The 26,836-nt window shown below is 34.6% G+C and overlaps 1 protein-coding gene across 1 annotated transcript; it reads right to left on the bottom strand.

Annotated features, from left to right (window-relative positions):
* Positions 1-2,858: 2,858 nt before the first annotated feature.
* Positions 2,859-19,557, bottom strand: LOC143054995 (uncharacterized). Its single transcript, XM_076228109.1, has 9 exons — positions 18,397-19,557; positions 15,980-16,062; positions 15,241-15,318; positions 13,913-13,993; positions 10,446-11,136; positions 9,619-9,839; positions 8,177-8,956; positions 6,984-7,152; positions 2,859-4,570 (listed from the first exon to the last, which is right to left on the bottom strand). The coding sequence occupies exons 1-9, from the start codon at positions 18,695-18,697 to the stop codon at positions 3,897-3,899; spliced, it is 3,078 nt and encodes a 1,025-aa protein (XP_076084224.1). The 5' UTR covers positions 18,698-19,557; the 3' UTR covers positions 2,859-3,896.
* Between the last annotated feature and the right edge of the window lie 7,279 nt (positions 19,558-26,836).

The following is a 26,836-nucleotide window of genomic DNA, read 5'->3' on the forward strand; positions in this document are numbered from 1 at the left end:
ACATACCTCGTCAAAGTAGCCTCTCTTCGTCTTTCTTTACCTTTAAGAACTAGTAAAGCCGCATGTATCTCAATCAAAGTACCCCGTCAGAGTATTCTCTCTTCGTCCCTTTTTTACCTGTAAGAACTAGTAAAGCCGCATGTATCTCAATCAAAGTACCCCGTCAGAGTATTCTCTCTTCGTCCCTTTTTTACCTTTAAGAACTAGTTAAGCCGCATGTATCTCAATCAAAATACCTCGTCAAAGTAGCCTCTCTTCGTCCCTTTTGTACCTTTAAGAACTAGTTAAGCTGCACATATCTCAATCAAAGTACCCCGTCAGAGTATTCTCTCTTCGTCCCTTTTTTACCTTTAAGAACTAGTTAAGCCGCATGTATCTCAATCAAAGTACCTCGTCAAAGTAGTCTTTCTTCTTCCACTTTTTAAACCTGTAAGATCTAGTTAAGCCACATGCATCTCAATCAAAATACCTCGTCAAAGTAGTCTCTCTTCTTCCACTTTTTTACCTGTAAGAACTGGTTAAGCCGCATGCATCTCTATCAAAATACCTCGTCAAAGTAGTCTCTCATCGTCCCTTTTTTACCTGTAAGAACTAGTTAAGCCGCATGCATCTCAATCAAAATAATTCGTCAAAGAAGTCTCTCTTCTTCCACTTTACCTTTAAGAACTTGTTAAGCCGCACGTATCTCAATCAAAGTACCCCGTCAGAGTAGTCTCTCGTCGTTCCTCTTTACCTTTAAGAACTAGTTAAGCCGCACGTATCTCAATCAAAATACCTCGTCAAAGTATTCTCACTACGTCCCTTTTTTACATTTAAGAACTAGTAAAGCCGCACGTATCTCAATCAAAGTACCCCGTCAAGGTATTCTCTCGTCGTCCCTTTTTTACCTTTAAGAACTAGTAAAGCCGTGTGTATCTAAATCATAGTACCTCGTCAAAGAAGTCTCTCTTTGTCCTTTTTTTACCTTTAAGAACTAGTTAAGCCGCACGTATCTCAATCAAAGTACCCCGTCAAAGTAGTCTCTCTTCGTCCCTTTTTTACCTTTAAGGACTAGTTAAGCCGCATGTATCTCAATCAAAGTACCCCGTTAAGGGTAGCCTCTCTTCGTCCCTTTTTTACCTTTAAGAACTAGTAAAGCCGTATGTATCTCAATCAAAGTACCTCCTCAAAGTAGTCTCTCTTCGTCCCTCTTCACCTTTTAGAACTAGTTAAGCCTCACATATCTCAATCAAAGTACCTCTTCAAAGTAGCCACTCTTGGCCCGTTTTTTACCTTTAGGAACTAGTTAAGCCGCATGTATCTCAATCAAAGTACCCCGTCAAAGTAGTCTCTCTTCGTCCCTTTTTTACGTTTTAGAACTAGTTAAGCCGCACGTATCTCAATCAAAGTACCTCGTCAAAGTAGTCTCTTGTCGTCCGTTTTTTACCTTTAAGAACTTCTATTGTTTAAGACTGTATGTTACCTCTTCATTTAGATTCAGAACGATTAAGAGCTTGACATTTTGTGCAAACGCTTGTCTTTTGTTTAAGACTGTATGTTGACCTCTTTATTTAGACTCGAAACGATTTAGAGGTAGACATTTGTATAGACGCTTGTCTATTGTTTAAGTCTATATGTTGTCATCTTTATTCAGACGATTAAGAGCTTGATATTTTGTATAGACGTTTGTCTATTGTTTAAGACAGTATGTTGACCTCTTTATTTAGATTCGGAACGATATAGTGCTGGACATTTTGTATAGGCGCTTGTCTATGGTTTAAAACTGTATGTTGACCTCTTTATTTAGAGTCGGGACGATTTAGAGCTTGACATTGTGTATAGATGTTTGTCTATTGTTTAAGACAGTATGTTGACCTCTTTATTTAGATTCGGAACGATTTAGAGCTGGACATTTTGTATCGGCGCTTGTCTATTGTTTAAGGCTGTATGTTGACCTCTTTATTTAGATTGAGAACCATTAAGAGGTTGACATTTTTTATAGACGCTTGTGTATTGTTTAATTTAAAAAAGAAGATGTGGTATGATTGCCAATGAGACAACTATCCTCAAAAAAACCAAAATGACACAAACATTAACAACTATAGGTCACCTTTTGAGACTGAATGTTGACCTCTTTATTTGACTCGGAACGATTTAGAGATTTTTACATCTTTTTGGCTCTGCTGGTGTCTTTAGAGTCATTCTCTATAAATATCAAAGTATTTGGAAAAATCAAGAAACGCATAGTCACAGATTTTAATGAAATTTTGTATCAAGACTTCTTTAAGATGTCTTATTTTGGAAAAAATAAAAAAAGTCGAAAAAAGAATCTGGTTGCCATGGAAACTGATTACCCTCATTTTGAGCCATTTTTCATTGGAAAAACATGATTTTTTTCAGATTTTCAGCACTTCATATTGCAAAATACACAAAACTTGCTACAATGAAGCTTATTCTGTTCAAATATATCACACTTTAACTTTATAAAACTAAAGTATTAAAGATTAAAACTAATTTCTAGACATGCAGTGGCATGCATATAAAGTAGTCATTTGGCACTTTTGTCATACAGCTAAAAAAGTGATTTTTCAGCCTTTTTTAAGAGTCTAACAACAAAAAACTGGACAACAGACCTTATTGAAACTATTTGACAATGAAGTTCCATTAGTTATCATCACAATATTAAAAAATTAGAGAGGTGATATTTTTGGTATTTTTTTTTTTTTAATTTGAAAATTGCTCTAAATCCTGATATTTGACAAAATCTACATACATGCAGTGATACATAACCGGTATATAACCAAACTGCATAAGAGAAATTCAGACAAACTTTCCAAAAGAAATCTTATAAACAGCCTTTTGAGAGAAATAAACAACACTTTTTCAGTTTTTATCATTTTATGTGGTTGCCATGGAAACATAATTTGTCTATAAATAGCCTATTTTTAGCATGAAATCAATAGAGATCATATATCGCTTTGCATAAGATTATTAAAATCAACATGACAGTGTGAAATTATTTTAAACATGCATGAATTAAGATAATACATGTAAACAAAAAAATCAGTTCATCGACAACAACCAACTCTCAACCACACCCACCCCTCCCCCTTTTCCCGATTTTACAAAATTCGAATAGGGGCAAGAATTTTACAATATCAGCCCTGTATTGATAATATGGAACATTCAGACCTGGATACCCTATTCTTTTACAGCATCAGACTAATGTATGTGACCTTCTGGCCAAGGACCAATTACCAATGTTGCATTATATAACTCAGTTGTTAACAGGAATTCTGTATTAAATGTTAAGAAAGTTCGCTGTTCAGTTTCAAAATAAAGAGCTTTCTATAACACTAGTCTAAATTAATAGGGATTAATTGATGAATCAAAAAAAAAAATGTGCTTGTTTTCGAAGTATTATAGCCATTGAAATTTGGCAGGAAAAAGTTTTCTCTTGATTTTTCATAGCTTTAATTATCCTTGACCAGTTTAAGCTCTCAATAACAATGGCTTATAATTGTATATGTAAAAGATTTATGAAAAGAAAAATGGGGTCCATGGGCAAAATTTTTCAAGGCATTCAAATGGATAAAAGCAGAGAATTTCTAAAAAATATAACAAAAATACTAAAATATGACAAGCAAATATCCTTAACCCCTTTAGATTGATTGATTAATAATGGAAAAAAAATATAGTTTGATTTTTTGAGTTGCCATTTTGGAATTCTGATTAGCATCAAATTGATAATAATTATTATACATTGATCAAGACCTTGATATTAACATACACACTTAAGTTTGGTTTCAATTCTTACAGAGGTTCTTTACAGGATAAAAATAGCTCTCTTTAATTCTGTGTAGAGGCTCTCACAGATAAATGAACTTATATAACAATATATAACACAATAAATAGAGTTAATTGTCTGAATTGATTTGCTGAGTCAAATTGCTGATGGTTTCCTCCCTGGCTGCGTCAGAACCAGATTCATCAAGCTTCAACTTTCTACATAACCGGGAAAAATAACTGGTAATTTGTTGGACTGAGAGTATTTCACTATAATGGAAACGCCTAGAACCATCTTCATTTTTTTCAAGCAACATTGCTTCAGACACACTGTATGGGTCTTCTTTTCTACCACTTTTTTGTCCTTTATTGAATTTTTCATGAAGATAATCTGTTTGATTTTTATTAAACCTCTTATTTTTTCTTTCGTCTTTCAACGCCCAACCCATGTCCAATTCAGAATCAGATGTTGATAGTTTAGTTGCAGATGGCATGATCATTAGTTGTTTATTCACACTTGATTCGGCAACCTTTTCAAGGTATTTGACTTTGGATATATCAGAGCTGCAACTAGATTTTTGATCAAATACAAGTGTACATTTTTCTGAATATAAGTGATTCGTTAATTCTTCATTGGTTGCAAATGTTTTTGTGCAACCCTCAGTTGAGCAAACCACTACATCTTCTGAATCTGTTTCAGGTATATTCATCTTCTGTTTCAGTTGATGGAAATGTATGTGACCTGAATCTTCTATCACTTGGAGTTGTATTGACTCTACTGAAGTTATGTTTGAAATAAGACATCCTAGAAAGAAAAAAAAAAACAAACTTTCACTCACATATTCAGACTTGTATGTGCTAATTGGTGATTTAATCTAGTAAATATGCACCAATAAATTTCTTTAAAAACCTGTTTTAATCATACAATAATTCTAATATCATTTGCATATCTATAAATACTTGAATTGGATTGGTCAATTAGAATTTTTCTCTAAGTTTACACTTCGATAAACCATGTTTCCAAAACTACTTTTGTAATCTATGCATACGCAGTACACATTCTTGCAAGGATACTGGGATTTTCAGCAAATTGAGATTATAAAACAATTGCATCACAGGTGTTTCTATTGTAATGCATATATAACAAAACTAGAGGCTCTAAAGAGCCTGTGTCGCTCACCTTGGTATATGTGAATATTAAACAAAGGAAGCAGATGGATTCATGACAAAATTGTGTTTTGATGATGGTGATGTGTTTGTAAATCTTACTTTACTAAACAGTCTTGCTGCTTACAATTATCTCTATCTATAATGAATTGGCCCAGTAATATCAGTGGAAATGTTAATAAAAATTTACAAATTTTATGAAAATTGTTAAAAATTGACTATAAAGGAAAATAACTCCTTAGAGGGTCAATTGACCATTTCGGTCATGTTGACTTATTTGTAAATCTTACTTTGCTGAACATTATTGCTGTTTACAGTTTATCTTTATCTATAATAATATTCAAGATAATAACCAAAAACAGCAAAATTACCTATTCACGGGCAGCAACCCAACAACGGGTTGTCAGATTCATCTGAAAATTGTAGAGCAGATAGATATTGATCTGCTAAACAATTTAACCCCATGTCAGATTTGCTCTAAATGCTTTGGTTTTTGAGTTATAAGCCAAAAACTGCATTTTACCCCTATGTTCTATTTTTATCCCATGGCCATCTTGGTTGGTTGAACGGGTCACGCCACACATTTTTAAAACTAGATACCCCAAAGATGATTGTTGCCAAGTTTGGATTCATTTGTCCCAGTAGTTTCAGAGGAGAAGATTTTTGTAAAAGATAACTAAGATTTACGAAAAATTGTTAAAAATTGACTATAAAGGGCAATAACTCCTAAAGGGGTCAACTGACCATTTCGGTCATGTTGACTTATTTGTAAATCTTACTTTGCTGAACATTATTGCTGTTTACAGTTTATCTCTATCTATAATAATATTCAAAATAATAACCAAAAACAGCAAAATTTCCTTAAAATTACCAATTCAGGGGCAGCAACCCAACAACGGGTTGTCCGATTCATCTGAAAATTTCAGGGCAGATAGATCTTGACCTGATAAACAATTATACCCCATATCAGATTTGCTCTAAATGCTTTGGTTTTTGAGTTATAAGCCAAAAACTGCATTTTACCCCTATGTTCTATTTTTAGCGGTGGTGGCCATCTTGGTTGGTTGACCGGGTCACGCCACACATTTTTTAAACTAGATACCCCAATGATGATTGTGGCCAAGTTTGTTTTAATTTGGCCCAGTAGTTTCAGAGGAGAAGATTTTTGTAAAAGCTAACGACGACGGACGACGACGACGGACGCCGGACGCCAAGTGATGGGAAAAGCTCACTTGGCCCTTTGGGCCAGGTGAGCTAAAAACAAAAAAAAATGCCCTAAAGCTTCAAAAATGTATAAAATTAAAATTTTATTACAATTCCGCGAAATTTCATGAAGGATTTGGTAAATTTACGTCATGGCAAAACATGATGTATGTCACACGAATGAAAATTTTCAATTCGGATAAAATCTAATTAAAATGAAGTTTTTGAGGTAGGTAATATTTCATTTTAGATTCTGTTGCATTTTTTGGACATTAATGGTTTTTAGCAAGTCAAGATGGCGGCGTACTCCTTAGTTTCGACATGCCATTGTGCTTTTGATGGTAAATTATAGTAGCTGTCAAACAAACAATTTAAATTAATAATGGTGTATGTTTGACTGAAGAATTAAAAGGATTAAACAATTTTTTTCTAGATGTTATTGATGTGTAAACTGGGTCTCTAACTCACAAACTTACGATATAAGTCCTTTGGACTTTTATTCAGTTTGTGAGTTAATCGTATAATAAACAATAACTTAATTTTTTTAATCTTTTTAAAAACTACATGTATACAAGTGTTTGCTTTGAGCCCAATTTTGTTCTAAAGTTCATGATGAAGCTGCTGGTCATTATTTTTTAGTAAGTTTTGAATTCAAAAGTTTAGGTCAACAGGTGTAATTTTGGTGTAGAGCAACTGGTGAAAATTAACTTCTATGAAAGATTTAGTCTTATATATATATAATTTAAGATTTCTTTCTTTGAATCTATAACTCAATTGCAGAGCATTATATAGAACTCAATCTTCATCAACCTCTGCATTCACGAAAATTGTCAATTTATAACACATACCTTGGCCAATATTGTATGCCTTCCATACTCTGATTCCATTCCTCTCAAAGGTGAAGTTTGAATAACTTGATATTGATGGAATGACACGGTCCACACTTTTAGGTTTTGCTGTCATATTGTCTACCACTTTTATTCTGTATCTAACATTCTTCATTGACTTGTCAATGGCCTGAAAAAAACAACAACAATATATTGATTGCTAATTTGGATAATTTTGCATTGATAATCAATATCTTGTGACCATGAACAATTGAAAGCTTTTGGTTTTAAACTATGAAATTGCTGTCATTTACAAAAATCTAAAACAGAGTTATATTTTTAATCAAAATATTATACACTTTTTATGCCCCATTTATATGCCCCTTTTAGGACCATTATGTTTTTACGTTTGTGCGTCCCTTTGTCTGTCCATTCTTTCGTTCTTTCATTCCTCCATTTGTCCTGCTTCAAGTTAATGTTTTTGGTTACAGTTTTAGGTGAAGTTAGATTTGAGGAAGTTGAATCCAGTAGACTTAAAACTAAAGTCTACTATATATAGCTGACTATGCGGTATGGGCTTTGCTCATTGTTGTAGGCCGTACGGTGACCTATAGTTGTTAATTTCTGTGTCATTTTCTCCTGTTGTGGAGAGTTGTCTCATTGGCATTCATACCACATTTTCATTTTTATACATGTATGTTCTATGTAATAATCGTTCTAATTTTTATACAAAATTATAATTTTGACCCCAATTTCACAGTATAATGAACATAGAAAATGAATGGGGCATCTGTATACACATTCTTGTTTATATATATTTTAGTAGAAAGGAATCAATGATGATTTAAAAAAGCATTTGTAATAGACTTGTTTTAATTTATAATACCATTCTCTCATACAAAAATATCATCATTAGAAAAAAAGCAGTATTGAATATGTTGACAAAGTAATTTCAAGTAACTCACCTACATGACCTAGTCCATTAGGAATAAAATCAAAAGTATTTGGGATAAGTCTAGTTTTGAATTTTGAAATTACTTCTGATTAAGGTAGAGCAGTGTAATGATGTTGCCAAATTAAATACAGTTTTTAAAAGTGTTATTCTTGTTAATATTATTTTGTTGAATTTAACACCAAATCTAATCACCTACATGCACTTTAATGATGTTTTATAGGTACATAAATGTATAATACATGAAAAGAAAAGTTCTTACCTCTTTCATGTGATTGGCAGTTACAACATCATTTCCTTGGTTGATGTATCTTCTTATTGCTGATTTAACAGTTGCTGCTGTCCTATCACAGGGGCCTTTGCCATTCTGTGCCTCACAAAAGTTGTAGGTTTGTACACTGCCCAAGTTAAAGAGTTGTGCCATCATTTCCGAGGATTTGTAACAGGCAGCATTGTCAGACCAAAGATGAAACTTTGTGCTCTGGTTATCATCTTGGATTGATGTGATGACATCCTGTATTATGCCACTGGTAGTGTGACTATCCTGTGAGGTCTGGTTTGAAAATATATGGATGAATCCAAGAGAGTGTAGAGAATTATCAATTTTCTTAAATGCTATTGGCAAATGCCATGGAATCCCCCTCTTTGCAAACCAGTCACACTGATCTTCTCTAAATTTTCTGGGCAAAAATTTCATAGCCCAATCGCAAACTATGAAGACTTCATTTTCCTTCATTTGTTCAAATGTGTCATTTTTGGCTTGGTCTTGTATTTGACACTTAACAAGATGTTTCTTCAAGTTAATGATACTTTGTGCTGCCTGGTTGATTTTAAATCTCATATCATTTGCTGCATCCTCATGTTCAGTAGTGTTGGTTACTATTTTTGTCATCCCTGTTATGATTTCTTTCAGCTGCTCACATGACTCACAAATATGTGTATGCGAATGATTGCATTCAGATTTAAAATTTTCATCTTTGGGATCGCTTCCTCCATATGTAAGACAATGGTCTGCAACTTGGCATGACTGAGCAACATGGACCTGAAATTAAAACAGCAATATATAGTATATAGATATACCATGCTTTCTAAAAAAAATATCTTCCATTTACAAGTATTTGGTATTTTACTTTTTACTGTTTTTGGAATTTACATTATTAAATCTTGTTTTAATGTCCGGACATCACTCACAAGTCAAGTTTAGTGTTGCATGGAATTTAACACCAAGAGGTTGACATTATATGCAATAATTGTAGTTTGTTATATTATTCATACAAACTTACAGGAAAGTGTCATTTTTTTTCTTATTTTATTTTTCCTTATTTTATGTAGGCTTATAGACTTCATTGACCTAGGACTATATATAGTATTGCTACTTTTTATTTAAAAAATTAATTGTATCAATACCTTCTATTTTAAATAAAGAACAGTGTTTTACTGGACCCTACCCATCACAGTGCAAAGGGCAATAACTCCTAAAACAAATAGGGTATTACAACCAAATAAAAATAAAGTGTTGAGATTTCCTTGATAGCTACAATGTAGATGTAGATGGATGGACAGATAGATGCACAACAATACACTGTTCCTACATAGATGCGCATATAATAAATTTTAAAATTGTGTTTTACTATCAGACGAAATGAAAATAGAAAGGAAAAACTGCATGTATATATATTCAGAGTACTAAATATTCACACATACCCTAAAATCTGCCTTCATGTATCTTCTTGACTGCACCAAAAGTTTGTTGATATCACTGAATTCAGTTTGAGTCATCAGATCAAGACTGTGTAATTCTTTAGCTACAGCCTCTAGGGTAGCAAAAGCCCTCCCGCCTTCAGCCACAAAATAGTCAACACCTTCAAAGCTTTGTCGGATGGTAGCTGTACATTCTGATAAAATTTTGTACATTGTACTTTCACCTGCAATAAAGAAGTATAATTAATATTCATATTCATACAGCTGAGTTAAAACCACATTTTCAACAAAACAAAGTTCTGTAACTCTATAACACTAGAAAAAGTCATTTAAATTGAGGTGGGATCTTATAATGAATATGACTCTATCATTCAGTTAATATACTTTTTTGTGAAAGCAATCTTGGTTTATTTTTGGAAATGGTAAAACAATTTTTTTTTTCATAAACAAAGTACTGTAACTTCATTATGAACTCTTGGACAAAAAAAGAGAAAATCATAATACATTTATGTATACCAAATAACTTTTACCTATCAGTGACTAGTGGTTTCCCCATAAACTATCCTAATCACAAATTAATACATGTAATATAAGGAAAAGTTTTAAAATCGATAGACCTTGACTAGCATATCTAAGTCTTTCTTTTTTTAATACATCAAGGTAAGACAAATAACCAAAATAAAAGGATTTTTTGTAACAAGTATGCAATATTATATAAGATAAAATTGAGAATGGAAATGGGGAATGTGTCAAAGAGACAACAACCCGACCATAGAATAGACAACAGCAGAAGGAAGAGGCTACTTGAAACTTCTTGATTTTATTCTTACCTAATGGGATAATAGTGTTTTCTTCACAATATAGTTTATACTGTTGAATTATATCTGATGAGCCCATGCATCGAATCAGGTTTGGCACATTTTGAACTGTTCCATCAGATAATTTCAATTTCTTTTCACCATATGGTAGATCTCTGATAATATGTGGTGATGTTATGAATTCTAAGAAGCTGTCCAATTTCATTGGATCCATTTTTTGTCTGTGTGTTTCTGCTTGTGGTACAGGCAGCCCATAGCCAAATTTCTCTCCATGGTTTTTGGAAGTGTAGTATTTAAATTCTGTTAAGTCAGGGATAAGTTGCAATACTTCTTGGTAAGTCATAAACAATGAAAGCATTGATAATAATTGTCTTCTATGCTGCCAAGATTCTGATTTCTGGTAAAACTCGGCAATTGTTGATAAGGTTGCAAGAGGTTTGATATTTTCTTCAGAAGAGACCTTCGCAGTTGAGTTTGACAGAAAAATCTGCTGTGAGACATCAGTAAAATTCTCAGGGAAAAAACATCCTATGACACAGTCAATAATATTTTGTAGTCTATCAACATACAAGTATTGAGATTTCTTGGATAGTTCAAACCAGGACTTTGATGGAAGGCTGGAAATAGTTTTGCTGCCATTAACTTCTAAAAAGCGATTTAAATACTGAAGTGCCTCTTCTCTTTGGTAACTGGCCTGTGATTCCTGTAAAAAAAAATTTCATCATTTAGGTTCATAAAATAAATGTGACAAATTAATGGTCAAATAATACAGTATTCTTTACTCATTGTATCAATATTGATATTCAGTATCAGGTCTGATCTACAAACTCACTATGGTGAATAGTCAAGCAAAAGTCTGTAAAAACTTAAGCTTAGGTTAACAAATTAAATGATGATAAAAAATATCTGTGTTCCCTGTTGTCTACTTGTATATTATTCTTATTGCGTAGGTATATATAGAGAAATTATTCTTCTTATGAAAAGATATAACATACACGGGTAGAGCTAATTTTGTATGCAGGGATCTGGAAAAAACAAAGAGAAATTTTATTTTAAGCCCAACATTCAGCAGCTGTTTTGATGCATAAACAAGGATGAGTATATGAGCAACACAAAATGTTAATTTTGCATAAACATAGAGGTTCTAGATACCCTTAATTTTTTTTAGGCCAACTGTGGTTTAATTTGTATTTTCAGAGTAGAAGATCTTTGTTAAGGTTTCAAAGATAATTCAAGTTGATAACCAACTTGATCAAACACTGCAAAATTTCTAATTTATGGGCAGCAACCCAACAACAGGTTGTCTGATGTGTGGGAAAACTTCTGACATGGCAAATTGAATGTGACTAGAGGAAAAAATTTTGGTCTTAAGTTCCTGAGACAGATGAGACAATAAATATTCATGGGACGGAGGGACGGACTGACAGACAGACAGACAAAAGTAAAAAAAATAAACCCCAACTTAAAACTAGAGGCTCTCAAGAGCCTGTATCGCTCACCTGATTCTACTTGGGTTTTTGAAATCATATGAAAAAATATAAAATTTGGCTAAAAGTGACAACACAACCTCATTGATAAGGAAAGGAACATGTTTAATTTCATTCAAAAGTCCTCCACTGGCGGCCATCTTGGATGGCCGTTCGGCTACAAAGTAACAACACTTGGTCAGCACCTCATAAGGAACATTCATGCAATGTTTAGTTTTATTCCATTCAGTGGTTCTCTAAAAGAAGTCATTTGTATGCATTTCCCATAGGGTCCTATGTTAAACTAAGTCCCCTACTGGCGGCCATCTTGGATGATGGATCTGCTACAAAGTAACAACACTTGGTCAGCACCTCATAAGGAACATTCATGCAATGTTTAGTTTTATTCCATTCAGTGGTTCTCCAAAAGAAGTCATTTGTATGCATTTCCCATAGGGTCCTATGTTAAACTAAGTCCCATGCTGGCGGCCATCTTGGATGATGGATGGGCTACAAAGAAACAACACATGGTCAGCACGGCATAAGGAACATTCATGCAATGTTTGGTTTCATTCCATTCAGTTGTTCTCTAAAAGAAGTCATTTGTATGCATTTCCCATAGGGTCCTATGTTAAACTAAGTCCCCCGCTGGCGGCCATCTTGGATGATGGATCGGCTACAAAGTAACAACACTTGGTCAGCACCACATTAGGAACATTCATGCCATGTTTGCTTTCATTCCATTCAGTGGTTCTCTAAAAGAAGTCATTTGTATGCATTTCCCATAGGGTCCTATGTTAAACTAAGTCCCCCGCTGGCGGCCATCTTGGATGATGGATTGGCTACAAAGTAACAACACTTGGTCAGCACTCCATAAGGAACATTCATGCTATGTTTGGTTTCATTCCATTCAGTGGTTCTCTAGAAGAAGTCATTTGTATGCATTTCCCATAGGGTCCTATGTTAAACTAAGTCCCCCGCTGGCGGCCATCTTGGATGATGGATCGGCTACAAAGTAACAACACTTGGTCAGCACTCCATAAGGAACATTCATGCTATGTTTGGTTTCATTCCATTTAGTGGTTCTCTAGAAGAAGTCATTTGTATGCATTTCCCATAGGGTCCTATGTTAAACTAAGTCCCCCGCTGGCGGCCATCTTGGATGATGGATCGGCTACAAAGTAACAACACTTGGTCAGCACCCCATAAGGAACATTCATGCTATGTTTGGTTTTATTCCATTCAGTGGTTCTCTAAAAGAAGTCATTTGTATGCATTTCCCATAGGGTCCTATGTTAAACTAAGTCCCCGGCTAGCAGCCATCTTGGATGATGGATCGGCAACAAAGTAACAACACTTGGTCAGTACCTCATAAGGAACATTCATGCCATGTTTGGTTTCATTCCATTCAGTGGTTCTCTAAAAGAAGTCATTTGTATGCATTTCCCATAGGGTCCTATGTTAAACTAAGTCCCCCGCTGGCGGCCATCTTGGATGATGGATCGGCTACAAAGTAACAACACTTGGTCAGCACCTCATAAGGAACATTCATGCCATGTTTGGTTCCATTCCATTCAGTGGTTCTCTAGAAGAAGTTCAAAATGTAAATTGTTAATGATGACGACGACGGACGACGACGGACGACGACGACGGACGACGGAAGCCAAGTGGTGAGAAAAGCTCACTTGGCCCTTCGGGCCAGGTGAGCTAAAAAATGACAGAAATTTACAAGTTAGCTACTCATGTGTAAACTCATGTAAGTATTTAGTAAGCAGGATGTCGTGGAGTGATGAAACTGAAAACACATCAAACTGTATAGCTGACATATATAAACTCTAAAACCAAATTTCAAAAATCCTTCTTATGTAATTCCTGAGAAAGGAGCGATGAAAAATATTCATAGGACAGAGGGACATATGGCCAGACAGAGGTAAAAAAGTATACCCCCTTTATTAAAGCGGTGTTATAATGATTCAGCTTAACTGATCATAAAAGAGTTATAAAATTTTATACCTGTGTAGATTGCTGTTCAATTGTTTCTGAATCTGAAAAAATATTACTTCCATCATACTCCATTTGACATGTCTCATGGGTCTGTAAGTAAATCATATAAAGATTAAATTCACCACAAGGCACAAGGCAACAGTAAATCTGAGAGGATTACATTTTTTTAACTTGCACATTCTGTTGATGGGCCTTACTGTGAATTTTAGATGAATTACAACAATGCAGTGCTGTTCTTTTGCTTTTTGTGTTTATTTGTTATAGTGTGTCTACTGATTTTTTGTTATGGATGGATACCCTATATCCTTAGTTTTTATACGATCGCAAACAAATTTTTGGGATCTTATAATGGTATGATGTCGTCTTCTGCTTCGTTGTCTGCATCGTGCTCTTCGTCTTTGTTGGTTTACGAACAATAACTTTAGTTTGTAAATGATCTCTATGAAATCTAAGAAGGTTCAATATTACAAAAGGAAAGCATTTTTGTAGTTTCTGGACAATAACTTGTGTGTAGGATAATGGATCTCTTTGACATTGTACCATGTACAAGATTCCATATCACAAAAGGAAGGCCTGGATCAGGTTAGGAGGTAATTGCTCAATTCATGCAGGAATTGGGTGTAAAACAGGGCCAAAAACAAACATTTTTCGAGTTTCGAGACAATTATTTGTGTTTAAGAGTATGAATCTCTCTGAAATTGTACTTCAAGGTCCCATACTACAAAGGAAAGGCTGGTATTCAGTGTGGGGTTAATTGCTCCAAGTGGGGATTCAATAGTTGGAGGGGGGGGGGGTCTAAATTTTTTTGGAAATTTTCAAGAAGAATCTTTAATTGTACAGTATTGCGCAATAGATTTGTTAGATTTTTTTTGTGTCAGAAACCTATACTATGTAAAAAATTTTATCACAATCCAAATTTCACCCAACTGTTCAGGGTTTAACATCTGCGGTTGTATCGGGCTGCGCTCAGCAAATCAATTTATTATATTATATTATAAAACTATAACATGTTAACTACAATCTGTTAAAAAAGATCAAAATGAAAAATAATTATGTTGTTGACACCAGAAATTTGTTTCAGAGGTAATGTGCTCATGATGACTGCAATTATGAAAATAAAATATCAACATATCTATAAAACTATATGCATTCATACATGAAATCTTGATCCAACAAATTTTTATAACAACTATCAAAATGATGAAATTCCAATATTAGACATGTTAAACAGACCGCTTACATATCTAATATGCCATATACCAAATTTGAATTATTCTATCATAATTGAGCATAAAATCAAATTTCCATAAAGACTATGCAAGTTTTGTAGTACTTACAATTCCATCTGTTTGTGTCTCAATTGTATTTTGGCTCTCAATCAAAGTATCCATACAATGTATTGAACTGTCTTTAACCTAAAAATAGATAACATACTTGAATACTACAATCAGACAGACAGACAGACAGACACAGACAGAAAGACAGAGACAGACAGACAGAAAGACACAGACAGACAGACAGACAGACAGACAGACAGACAGACAGACAGACAGACAGACAGACAGACAGACAGACAGACAGACAGACAGACAGACAGACAGACAGACAGACAGACAGACACAGACAGACAGACAGACAGACAGACAGACAGACAGACAGACAGACAGACAGACAGACAGACAGACAGACAGACAGAAATCTGACATGTCTGACAGAAGTTAAGACCCTTTTTACCAAAGATGAAGATTATGCTTCATTAAATGTGTTAAATTATCATATCTGTACTATAAATGAGATTTTTATCAGTATATGACATCTATAAAATCATTCTTACTAGACACATCCAATTTAACATATTTGTATAGATGTAGGAAGATGTGGTGTGAGTGCCATTGAGACAACCTTCCATCCAAATAACAATTTATAAAAGTAAACCATTATAAGTTAATGTACGGCCTTCAACATGTATACATGTAGATAAAATGATTGCAAAAAAATGCTAAAATCAAATATAAACTTTTGAAAAATTAAATTTATCCTATATATTTTTGTTGCCAACTGGTCTTATTTTGGTACCTTTGATGAACATTCCTCATATGTATATATATCCTCATCTAGTTCTTTTCTTGTAAATTCTTTTCTGCAGCTAATACAGACAGCTACAAATGTAAGATTAGATAAGTCAAAATATTATAAGTAACATAACCTGCCTGGTGTATGTTTGTAGAATATATATAATTGTTAACTATAAAGAATATTTTATCTAAAATATTATCTAGCATTGTATTGATATACAGTTGAGCTTAATCACTTTTCAAGTACAGACATGAATTTATTCAAAAACAATAATTTCAAACTTCAAGTTTAAATATTTTTATAAAACACCACCATCGTCATCATCAATCATATATATATGCAAAATGTTTGATAAATTTTGTCATCATGTACATGAAAATCAGACTTCTGTTTGAGTAGTTGTGGCAAGTGAGATTTTCATTATTAATTCACTTTGATATTTATAAATCATGTTTCTATACATGCTATAAGTTCAGTCATGTCAGTTATAATTGAATGTAAATTTAGATTTAAACAACACTACTGGCTTATTGACCTGTTAGGTGTTTGGAAGCTATAAAAACTTTGTTAACAGATTTTTTACTTTATTTTTTCATCCATAATCTTGTCCCCTTTTACTTTTTTAATTGTAATTGAAATGTCTAATTGTCTTTCTTGTGTTACTGGGTTTCTGTACCCACTGACCTCTAACATAAGAAATAGTGATAGGGGAGTGATAGTCTTGTCATAGTGTACATTATTTGTTATAGTTTTACTATAAATGCCTGATGACTTTGATATTCTAGGAGGTAAGGGAGAGAGGGTTCAAGGGGATTTGGGAAATAAATGGTCCAACTTTATTAAAAGCAGAAATAATTTCTGCCTAAATATTATTTGAAACTAATTAACTTTCACAATAAAGAAAATAATTTATTGTGATACTTTGACTTCAGGATGAACTTTTTAATCTACAGGCCCAGGGCTCAATTGTGGGACAAATTTAGTTAGATTATGTTGGCCTGTAGAAATGATTTTCATAGGCCCAAAAACAGTTTTACTTGCCTGGGCTGCTGGGCCTTTGTGAAGACTGCATGGATACTTAAACTAAAGAAGAATAAAAATATCTGTTTTCTTAAACTAGAACCTGTCCCCATTGAGAATATCCAAATGTAATTCTAGTCAAATCGGCACCTGGTTGAAACGGCCCTTAATTTAGTCATTTCGGCACCTATGTAAAATATATGTGGAATATGCCTATTTTTTCAATAAAATAAATGTGTTATCTGGCAAATATCGACTTTAAAATATCTTTGTGGATTTAAGTATGTTTTTTGTTGTTGTTCAACTTAATATGTCTTCAAGGTATTGGATATTTGTAAGATACAAAGGTATAGCACCCCTTTAAAAATTGAGTTTTACAATTGGACATATATATCCCCCACTTCAACCCATATACAAAAGGGTTGAAGTGGGGGATAGCCAGTAGCTAATAGAGGATCGATACTTCTTGCTGAACTAGTAGCCATACTAATGGTCCTGGAGCACTGTATAACGACTATAAAGGACCAGTTTTCTGAGCTTAAAATACTGTCAGATAGTCAGACTGCTGTAGGCATCTTGACTCTGAACTGGAAATCTTCTAACTACATCGACACAATTACTGATATCAAAGAATGCATGGGAACGCTCTTAAGACACGGCATACTAACAACCCTATCTTGGATCCCAGGCCATGCTAATATAGCCGGGAACGAGATAGCGGACCAGTTGGCAAAAGACGCTGCAAAAGAGGCCTCATCACTAAATGATCAGTATAATGTCATAACCATGTCAGATTTAAGATGTGCAGTCAAGATGTCTACAAAACTCAAATGGCAAAGCAGATGGACAATTAGTGAAACTGGAAGACAGCTTTTCAACCTAATTCCTATCGTTGGTAAGGACGCACAACTAGACAAGCCTAACAACCAAATAGGAAGAATACTGTCAGAAATAAGAACGGGCTACAGCAGACTTAACAAATACAGAAACCAAATCGGTCAATCCCTCACGCCATATTGTGAATGCGAAGAAGAAGAAACATCAGAACACTTCCTGCTATACTGCCCAAGATACCAACAAGAAAGAGAGGACATGCGAAGACAAATGGAACTACTTAACATCGATCCAACAAATATACAGTCAATACTAGCACCACCAAAAAGAGAAACCTACGAAGCAACATCGCAAATTGTAGGGGAATATATTACAAAATCAGGGAGATTCCAAGAACTTGCAATCCCTGATTCCCGATCCTGCGCCTAAACAAGTATACCAAAGTACCGCGAGATATTACCTCGAGCAACGGTGTACCATAAGAGGAGGAAGATAGCACACAGAGAACAGTAGTGTCAATTATTGACCTTAGGATCAGGATCAGGAAAAGTACATTGACTTACGTGTTCCTACTGGCAGAACAACACCAGTTTTTCTGAATAAAGTTGTTACATCATCAAAGTGAAGACATTTGCTTCTTTTTCTCTTCTTCTCATTGTGCCTAACAACTTCTGACGAATGGGTGTGGTCTATTTCTGGATGTGTACTAATGTGAGATGGTACCAGGCAAAGAAGTCTATTTCTTTTCTTTTCATTTAGTTTAAGAAAGTTATTGAAATGTGACGAACAAATAGAATAGGTATTAGCTAACACATTTTGTGGTAAAATACCAGCTTCAGTAAAGCACAATAATAATGTCATCATATGAACATGTTTTTAAATGGAAAAAGTCTTCAGAACATCTGATAAATTCTTTGGATAACGATCCAAACTGGCAGAAAGTCATTTTTCAATCACCCTGAATCATTATTTGTCGATCACAAAGCATTGAATCTACTATAAAGTTAAGATGATGGTTGTTTACATCTTGTTGTCTGCTGACATCTTGTTTATTTGTTACCTCATAATAGGAAGAGTTCTTTACAAGGGAGATAACTTTATAGCTATGTTGGAATAAATATTGATGTTAGCACTAGCTGTACTTTATAAACAGCTAAATGCACTAAACAAAGATACTTATTTTTATTTATATTATATATTACATTAAAAATATTACTCTAGTGCAGCATTTGAAAAGAATATTTATTTCAAATCACAAAAACGTCACCATTTTTTTTAACAAATTATATACAAATATAGGGCCAAAGCAATGCATTTAACTTTTTTATTTTAAATATCACCTCTCTATAATTTAACATACGTTGAAAACAATATCTTCAAGATTTATCCCTAAAAAATCCTACAGATCTGTTGTCCAATTTTTTTTTTAATTTGTTTTGAAAATTGCTGAAAATGTATAATTTGAAAACTAGTGTATTTTCCCAGAGTTCCACAGGCTAGTACAGTAAAACGAAAATATGCACAGCTTTCATTTTTTTTAATTTGTGTAGAACTATAATAATCCTTTCAGGGTATTAACAGTGATAAAATTACAACTACTTCCTTGTTATGTTAAGATTGTTTAAATTTTTTTTTTTTCCAGATTTTGAATCGAAAAAACCAGTCTTTTTAAATATGATGTGTTACCATGGCAACACATATTTTTTTAACATTTTTTTTATTTGAATATTGTTTTATGCCTATAATGCACCATTCAGCCAAGTTTTGTCTGATTTCATGACATACCATTTCCTTGTCATTTTGGTGCTTACAGAGAATGACTCTTTAGTCTTTAGATATATGTGTCGTTGGGCTGCTGGTGTCTTTAGATATATGTGTCGTTGGGTTGCTGGTGTCTTTAGATGTATGTGTCGTTGGTTGCTGGTGTCTTTAGATACATGTGTCGTTGGGTTGCTGTTGTCTTTAGATATATGTGTCGTTGGGTTGCTGGTGTGTTTAGATATATGTGTCGTTGGGTTGCTGGTGTCTTTAGATGTATGTGTCGTTGGGTTGCTGTTGTCTTTAGATATATGTGTCGTTGGGTTGCTGGTGTGTTTAGATATATGTGTCGTTGGGTTGCTGGTGTCTTTAGATATATGTGTCGTTGGGTTGCTGGTGTCTTTAGATATATGTGTCGTTGGGTTGCTGGTGTCTTTAGATGTATGTGTCGTTGGGTTGCTGGTGTCTATAGATGTATGTGTCGTTGGGTTGCTGGTGTCTTTAGATATATGTGTCGTTGGGCTGCTGGTGTCTTTAGATGTATGTGTCGTTGGGTTGCTGGTGTCTATAGATATATGTGTCGTTGGGTTGCTGATGTCTTTAGATGCATGTGTCGTTGGGTTGCTGGTGTCTTTAGATATATGTGTCGTTGGGTTGCTGGTGTCTTTAGATATATGTATCGTTGGGTTGCTGGTGTCTTTAGATATATGTGTCGTTGGGTTGCTGGTGTCTATAGATATATGTGTCGTTGGGTTGCTGGTGTCTATAGATATAGGTGTCGTTGGGTTGCTGGTGTCTATAGATATATGTGTCGTTGGGTTGCTGGTGTCTTTAGATATAGGTGTCGTTGGGTTGCTGGTGTGTTTAGATGTATGTGTCGTTGGGTTGCTGGTGTCTTTAGATATATGTGTCGTTGGGTTGCTGGTGTCTTTAGATGTATGTGTCGTTGGGTTGCTGGTGTCTTTAGATGTATGTGTCGTTGGGTTGCTGGTGTCTTTAGATATATGTGTCGTTGGGTTGCTGGTGTCTTTAGATATATGTGTCGTTGGGTTGCTGGTGTCTTTAGATATATGTGTCGTTGGGTTGCTGGTGTCTTTAGATATATGTGTCGTTGGGTTGCTGGTGTCTTTAGATATATATGTCGTTGGGTTGCTGGTGTCTTTAGATATATGTGTCGTTGGGTTGCTGGTGTCTTTAGATATATGTGTCGTTGGGTTGCTGGTGTCTTTAGATGTATGTGTCGTTGGGTTGCTGGTGTCTTTAGATGTATGTGTCGTTGGGTTGCTGGTATCTTTAGATATATGTGTCGTTGGGTTGCTGTTGTATTGATTTTTACACCAGAACAACCATGTAATCGTTAGTATTTTACTGACTTTGTGCTCTCAATAGATATTAAAACAGATAATATATAGATATATAAATATAAATATAATAGTTAGGAAACAGGTCCATGCATAACTAGTTATGAAGACAACCGGAACAATGAACACCTGTCCAACGAATGTTTATCTTTTCCCAGAACGGGAAACAAAACTTCCAGTATTGTATTGATAATTTTCTAATGACGTCTAGCCTCGTTTTCATTGGGTGGCTGTTTTATTGACGTATACCTCGTTCTCGTTGGGTGGCTGTCTTATTGACGTCTAGCCTCGTTCTCGTTTGGTGGCTGTCTTATTGAGGTATACCCTCGTTCTCATTTGGTGGCTGGCTTATTGACGTCTAGCCTCGTTCTCGTTGGGTGGCTGTCTTATTGACGTCTTGCCTCGTTCTCGTTGGGTGGCTATCTTATTGACGTATACCTTGTTCTCGTTGAGTGGCTGTCTTATCGACGTTTAGCCTCGTTCTTGTTGGGTGGCTGTCTTATTGACGTATACCCTTGTTCTCCATGGGTGGCTGTCTTATTGACGTATACCCTCTTTCTCGTTGGGTGGCTGTCTTATTGACGTCTAGCCTCGCTCTCGTTGGGTTGCTGTCTTATTGACGTATACCCTCTTTCTCGTTGGGTGGCCGTCTTATTGACGTCTAGCCTCGTTTTCGTTGGGTGGCTGTCTTATTGACGTTTACCCTCGTTTTCGATGGGTGGCTGTCTTATTGACATCTAGCCTCGTTCTCGTTGGGTGGCTGTCTTATTGACGTCTTGCCTCGTTCTCGTTGGGTGGCTGTCTTATTGACGTCTAGCCTCGTTCTCGTTGGGTGGCTGTCTTATTGACGTCTAGCCTCGTTCTCGTTGAGTGGCTGTCTTATTGACGTCTAGCCTCGTTCTCGTTTTATTTATACCAATGATAGCACTCTAAAGGACTAATAATTAGAGAAGCGAATCGTGTTACCCATGCACTCCAGTTATTAGCAAAGCTGAAGAGAAAATCTATAGAAACTGTAAGAATAAAGGGACAACTATCTTTTCTTTAACATTTGATACCTCTCTTAGGTATGAGATCTAGATCTCATTTCATGTAACATTTTTAAAAGAACAAACAAACAAAAGTGACCGTCTTAATACTGAGACACTTTTATATTTATATAATGGATGATAGGGGAATAGAGCAGGTTGTTACCTATAGAAAAACATTATCAAACCGAGACAATGTCGATCACTAACAGATTAAAGGCCGGGTAAAAGAGCAGCTTGTTACCCATAGAAAAACATTGTTAACCGAAGCAAAGTCGATCAATTACAGATTATAGCTAGTGTAATAGAGCAGATTGTTATCACGAGAAAAAACATTGTCAACCGAGTCAAATCCGACCAATAATAGATGATAAGGTTATAGAGCAGAGTGTTACCCCTAGAACAACATTGTCAACCGAGACAAATCTGATCAATTACATGTGATAAGGTTATAAGGCATAGTGTGACCACGAGAAAAAACGTGGCCAACCGAGGTAAAGCCGATCAATAACAGATGAGAAGGTAAAAGAGCAGATATTTACCACGGGAAAAAACGTGGTCAACCGAGGCAAAGCCGATCAATAACAAATATTAAAAGGGTAATAGTGCAGATTATTAACCCTAGAAAAACGTTGTTAATCGAGGCAAAGCAGATCAATAACAGATAAAAGGGTAATAGTGCAGATTATTAACCCTAGAAAAACATTGTCAACCCAGGCAAAACCGATCAATTACAGATGATAGGGATGTAGAGCAGATTATTACCCCTAGAACAACATATTGCCAACCGAGGCAAAGCTGATTCTTACAATATCTTTTTATTTGAGGGTTATAAGCAGTCTGCTGTGAACCTCTAAGCTATTTGTATTTTTTTCTACTGATTATGACGCAGGCATCTGTTTGTTTGCATGTTTGTTTTCCTTCGATCACAAATGCACTTCGATACAGAATCTTTTGAAATTTTCACAATATATACTTTTGCACCTCCTGTTTTACTGTATTTCTTCATTTAATCTATATTTTGGATTTCCATTACCAAACCATGAAGTTTGTCATTGTTTTTTTTTTTTTTTTTTTTTTTTTTTTTAGGGGGGGGGGGGGGTACTTATATTGTATGAGGGCCTTTTTAAAAAAATGTGGATTTTCTTGTACAATCAATATTTCTAAAAAAGTGTAAATATTTTTATCCAATTTTTAGATACACAATTTAGTTTTTGGTGTGTGTAACAAGTTCCAGCAAATTCAATATGAAATTTAGCTACAGAAATTGCTTCCAGTGGGTTTCAAAGGGCCCAAAAACCCCAAAATTGCTTGTACGAAATTGAAAAACTAGTCTTTTTTAAATGCTGATCTTAATACCCAGCCGAAATCATTATTTTTCTTTTGTTATTATAAATATATAGGTATCACTGCAGGTATGTATACACAAATATAGGGAATTATTATATTTTATTAGCATTTTTTTTTACTTTTCATTTCGTACTTAAAAAAATGTCAACTACATAACACAAATGAAATAATGTTGCCAATAAACAACTGATGATATCCCTTGGAACTAAGAAAGTGCTCTCTACTTACTCTTCATCCTCTGATGACGTGCTTAAAGTTACAGGATGACATCATGGATTCATTTCAGTATAGTCCAGTCGAATTGTGAAACAATTGCTCAGAGTGTGGTAAAAGCATCAAACTTTGCAGAGTGTTAGTTGAGGTCATAATTACATTTTTAGCTATGGACCCAATTTCAGAAAATCAAAATGGCGGCTCTGGGCGGCCATTTTGAAATCATGTCCAAAAAAAATAATAAAAATAATTAGAAAAAATATGAAAAATATATTTCTTTACCAATTTTGATAAACTTTCGTATTTCTTATGACAAAGAATATCAACTGAGGACTATTGAAGTATTTAGTGGCCATCTTGAATGATGGCCATTTTGGAAACGTAAATTTCCAATATATCATTATTCGCTATCCTAAATTGTTTTTTGAATTAATACATGTACTACTAAGTTTTATTTGCATTTACATCTAGTTTTGCTAATAATTTATTTATGACTGTTAATATAGGATATATTCACCAAGTGCTCAAATAAGCCATGCGTATGTAAACATGGTTAACAAATAAATGTATGTAAAGAAATATGTAAATTCTTTTAATTGCAGTTCAGCATAAAGGGCTAAGCTACTTTTTTACCACCAAAAAATGTGTATATACAATATGAGTTATGACCACCGTATGTTGAAAAGGAAAACTGCGTAGCTATTAAAATCACTGGAGATGAAAAAAATAATAAAAAAATAGACTGGAAAGAATTCCGTAACGCGGAGAGAGGACACGTGAGGATTTACAATGCCAGGCAAATATAAAAAGACCGGACATAGACATTTGAGCTGGTAATCAGTCATTTGTTGTAAGCATAAAACTGTTCCAAGTTGATGAAGGTCATGTAATGAGAGAATCACAAGGCAAAAGGTACTAATCCTTTCAAGGCAAATCTTAAGATCAAAATATATTTTGTCAGGAAAAAAGAAAAAAGTCTAAGATGAGTCACGGATTGAAAAAAACCCAGTAAAATAACCAGCTACAGTTGTGATGAATCAACAAGAACAATGACTGCAGGGTGTTTTGTTTTTCTTTCTTTTTTTGATGAGGTATATGATATCATTCATCATGAAGCATCGACAATTATGATCGACAATAGTGTATGTAACGGTCACTTGAACTACTAACACTTGTTCTTTTAGCCAGACTCAGTGCTGGAGACTAATATTTCAGGGGCAGATAACATGGTAAATGTTTGTTAAAACTGCACGACAAGACAATTAGACAGAATTCGAGACACAGAAAGAAATCAAGAATCTGTTATCCATGGAATGGGCCTCGCCAAAATGATAGAAAACAGTGACGGCTCACAGTCTGGAATTGTTTTAATATTTGAAATTGATGATATCTGTAAATTGTACAGTAAATGTTCTTAGTAAATATGAGTTGTCATGAAAGGAATGATTAATACAACACTCCTAAAAATTGAAAACAAGCTGCCATAGATGATGCAAGCACACATGAATGGTTGCGTCTTTCTCCGGATTCTAAACGAATATGTTGGGGAAGATCTGAAACAGGCCATGACTTTTAGTCGTGATGGTGAAGGCCTCTTCATAGTCAAAGTAACTAGAATAGTTTGAAGAGTTAGGCTTGCTACTATACAAAGGTTTACAGGGACATTAAATATAGGCTTTCAAAATTAATCAGTTCTACAATCTTTGAGACATCTTACTCTCTATCTGAGGACTGATAAGTTGCAGTTGTATCCTTTCGACTACGAGTTGCACAATTGAACTATTATAGCTGAGAAATGGTATGTTTGTCTGCCACTCAACGATATAACTGGACTGTGTCGCGATGTTTAGCCATCATGAATCATTCTTACTGAGGAAACTTATGTCTGTTGAACTGATTAGTGTCAACAGCGTTTACTGAGTGTCCCTGTAAAGCTATTTTTAGTATCAAGCATATATATTTTGCCTGCTATGGCTATGGTGATGCCTTTATTTTTACGCTTTTATTATGAGGTCTGTTTCAGAGCGTCACGAATACATTTGTTGAAAATCAAGAGAACTAATTTATTTTGCTTGCATGCTTAATATGGCAGCTACATTCCAATTTTGTTAACAGCGTTGTATCAGTTATTCCTTCCATGATAACTCCAAGTTGTTCCAGGCGTTAACTGTACAATTTAGCGTGATCTGCAAGCTTGGATATTAGTACAATACCTCTTCCAGACCGTGTGCCATCAATATGTTTTATTATTTTGGAAAGCACAGCTCCAATGATAAAAGATTCCTGGCTTTCGAATTCTTTGTGTGTCTTGTACTCTGAACATTTGTTTGACATGATTTAATTGTGCCATTATGCCTTGTGATTCTAGATTGTTCTGCAGTTCCATAGCCCTCATTCAACTGTTTCGAATTGAGCAAAAGGAAAAGCATTTCAAAACATTACATCTTCTTATGCTTGCATCAAAAGAGTGACTGCAAGCTCAAATGTCTATGTATGTCCCCTTTGTACCTGCTTGACATTGCACACCTTCACATGTCCTCTCTTGCCATTTCACACATTCCTTTCAGTCTAATCGCCCATAATGTTCTTCTGATATCTAGCCCCAGGGTTTTCGAAATCTACAATTTTGATCTTTTCCAACAAAAACTTTCGGTCATAAATTATATCATATATATACGTTATTTCTGTTTTAAAAAGTTACTTTGGCAAACATGTAAGTAACAAAAATTATGATACTGATCTTTATTTTGTAAACATGTGCATGCCTTATCTGACATCTTTGTGAATATCAAATATAGATTAGTAAAAAATGTATGAATGCAAACAGTGAATTAATAAGATTAGCAAATAATGATATATTGGAAAATCATGTTTTCAAAATGGTCATCATTCAAGATGGCTACTCCAAAAAAATCAATATTTATGAAATTCTCAGATGACAGGCCTTGTCATCTGCGATGAATATACCATATGACTATATAATAACTTCCTGCAGTAAGCGCTCAACTTATACATGTTATAAGTCAAAGTGAACATGGTTACTAAGGAAATGCAAATGTGTAAAGGCAGTATTAAGTAGTACTACGATATGTAAATGTGGATGACAATGTGATCAAATTTGATAGACAGAGTGTGGTTTGGCAAAACATGTACATTTCATTTATTGTTAGATATTTTTAACGTCAATTGAAAACATTTGAGTAATTGATGTTCTTTTAACATCAATACTTGCATGATATGAAATTCATTATGTCTGCAATCAAGGTTTTTGAAAGTTGTTTCAAATGAACAAT

This window comes from Mytilus galloprovincialis, chromosome 12 (assembly GCF_965363235.1).
Source record: "Mytilus galloprovincialis chromosome 12, xbMytGall1.hap1.1, whole genome shotgun sequence".
In the NCBI taxonomy this organism is placed as follows: Eukaryota; Metazoa; Mollusca; class Bivalvia; order Mytilida; family Mytilidae; genus Mytilus; species Mytilus galloprovincialis.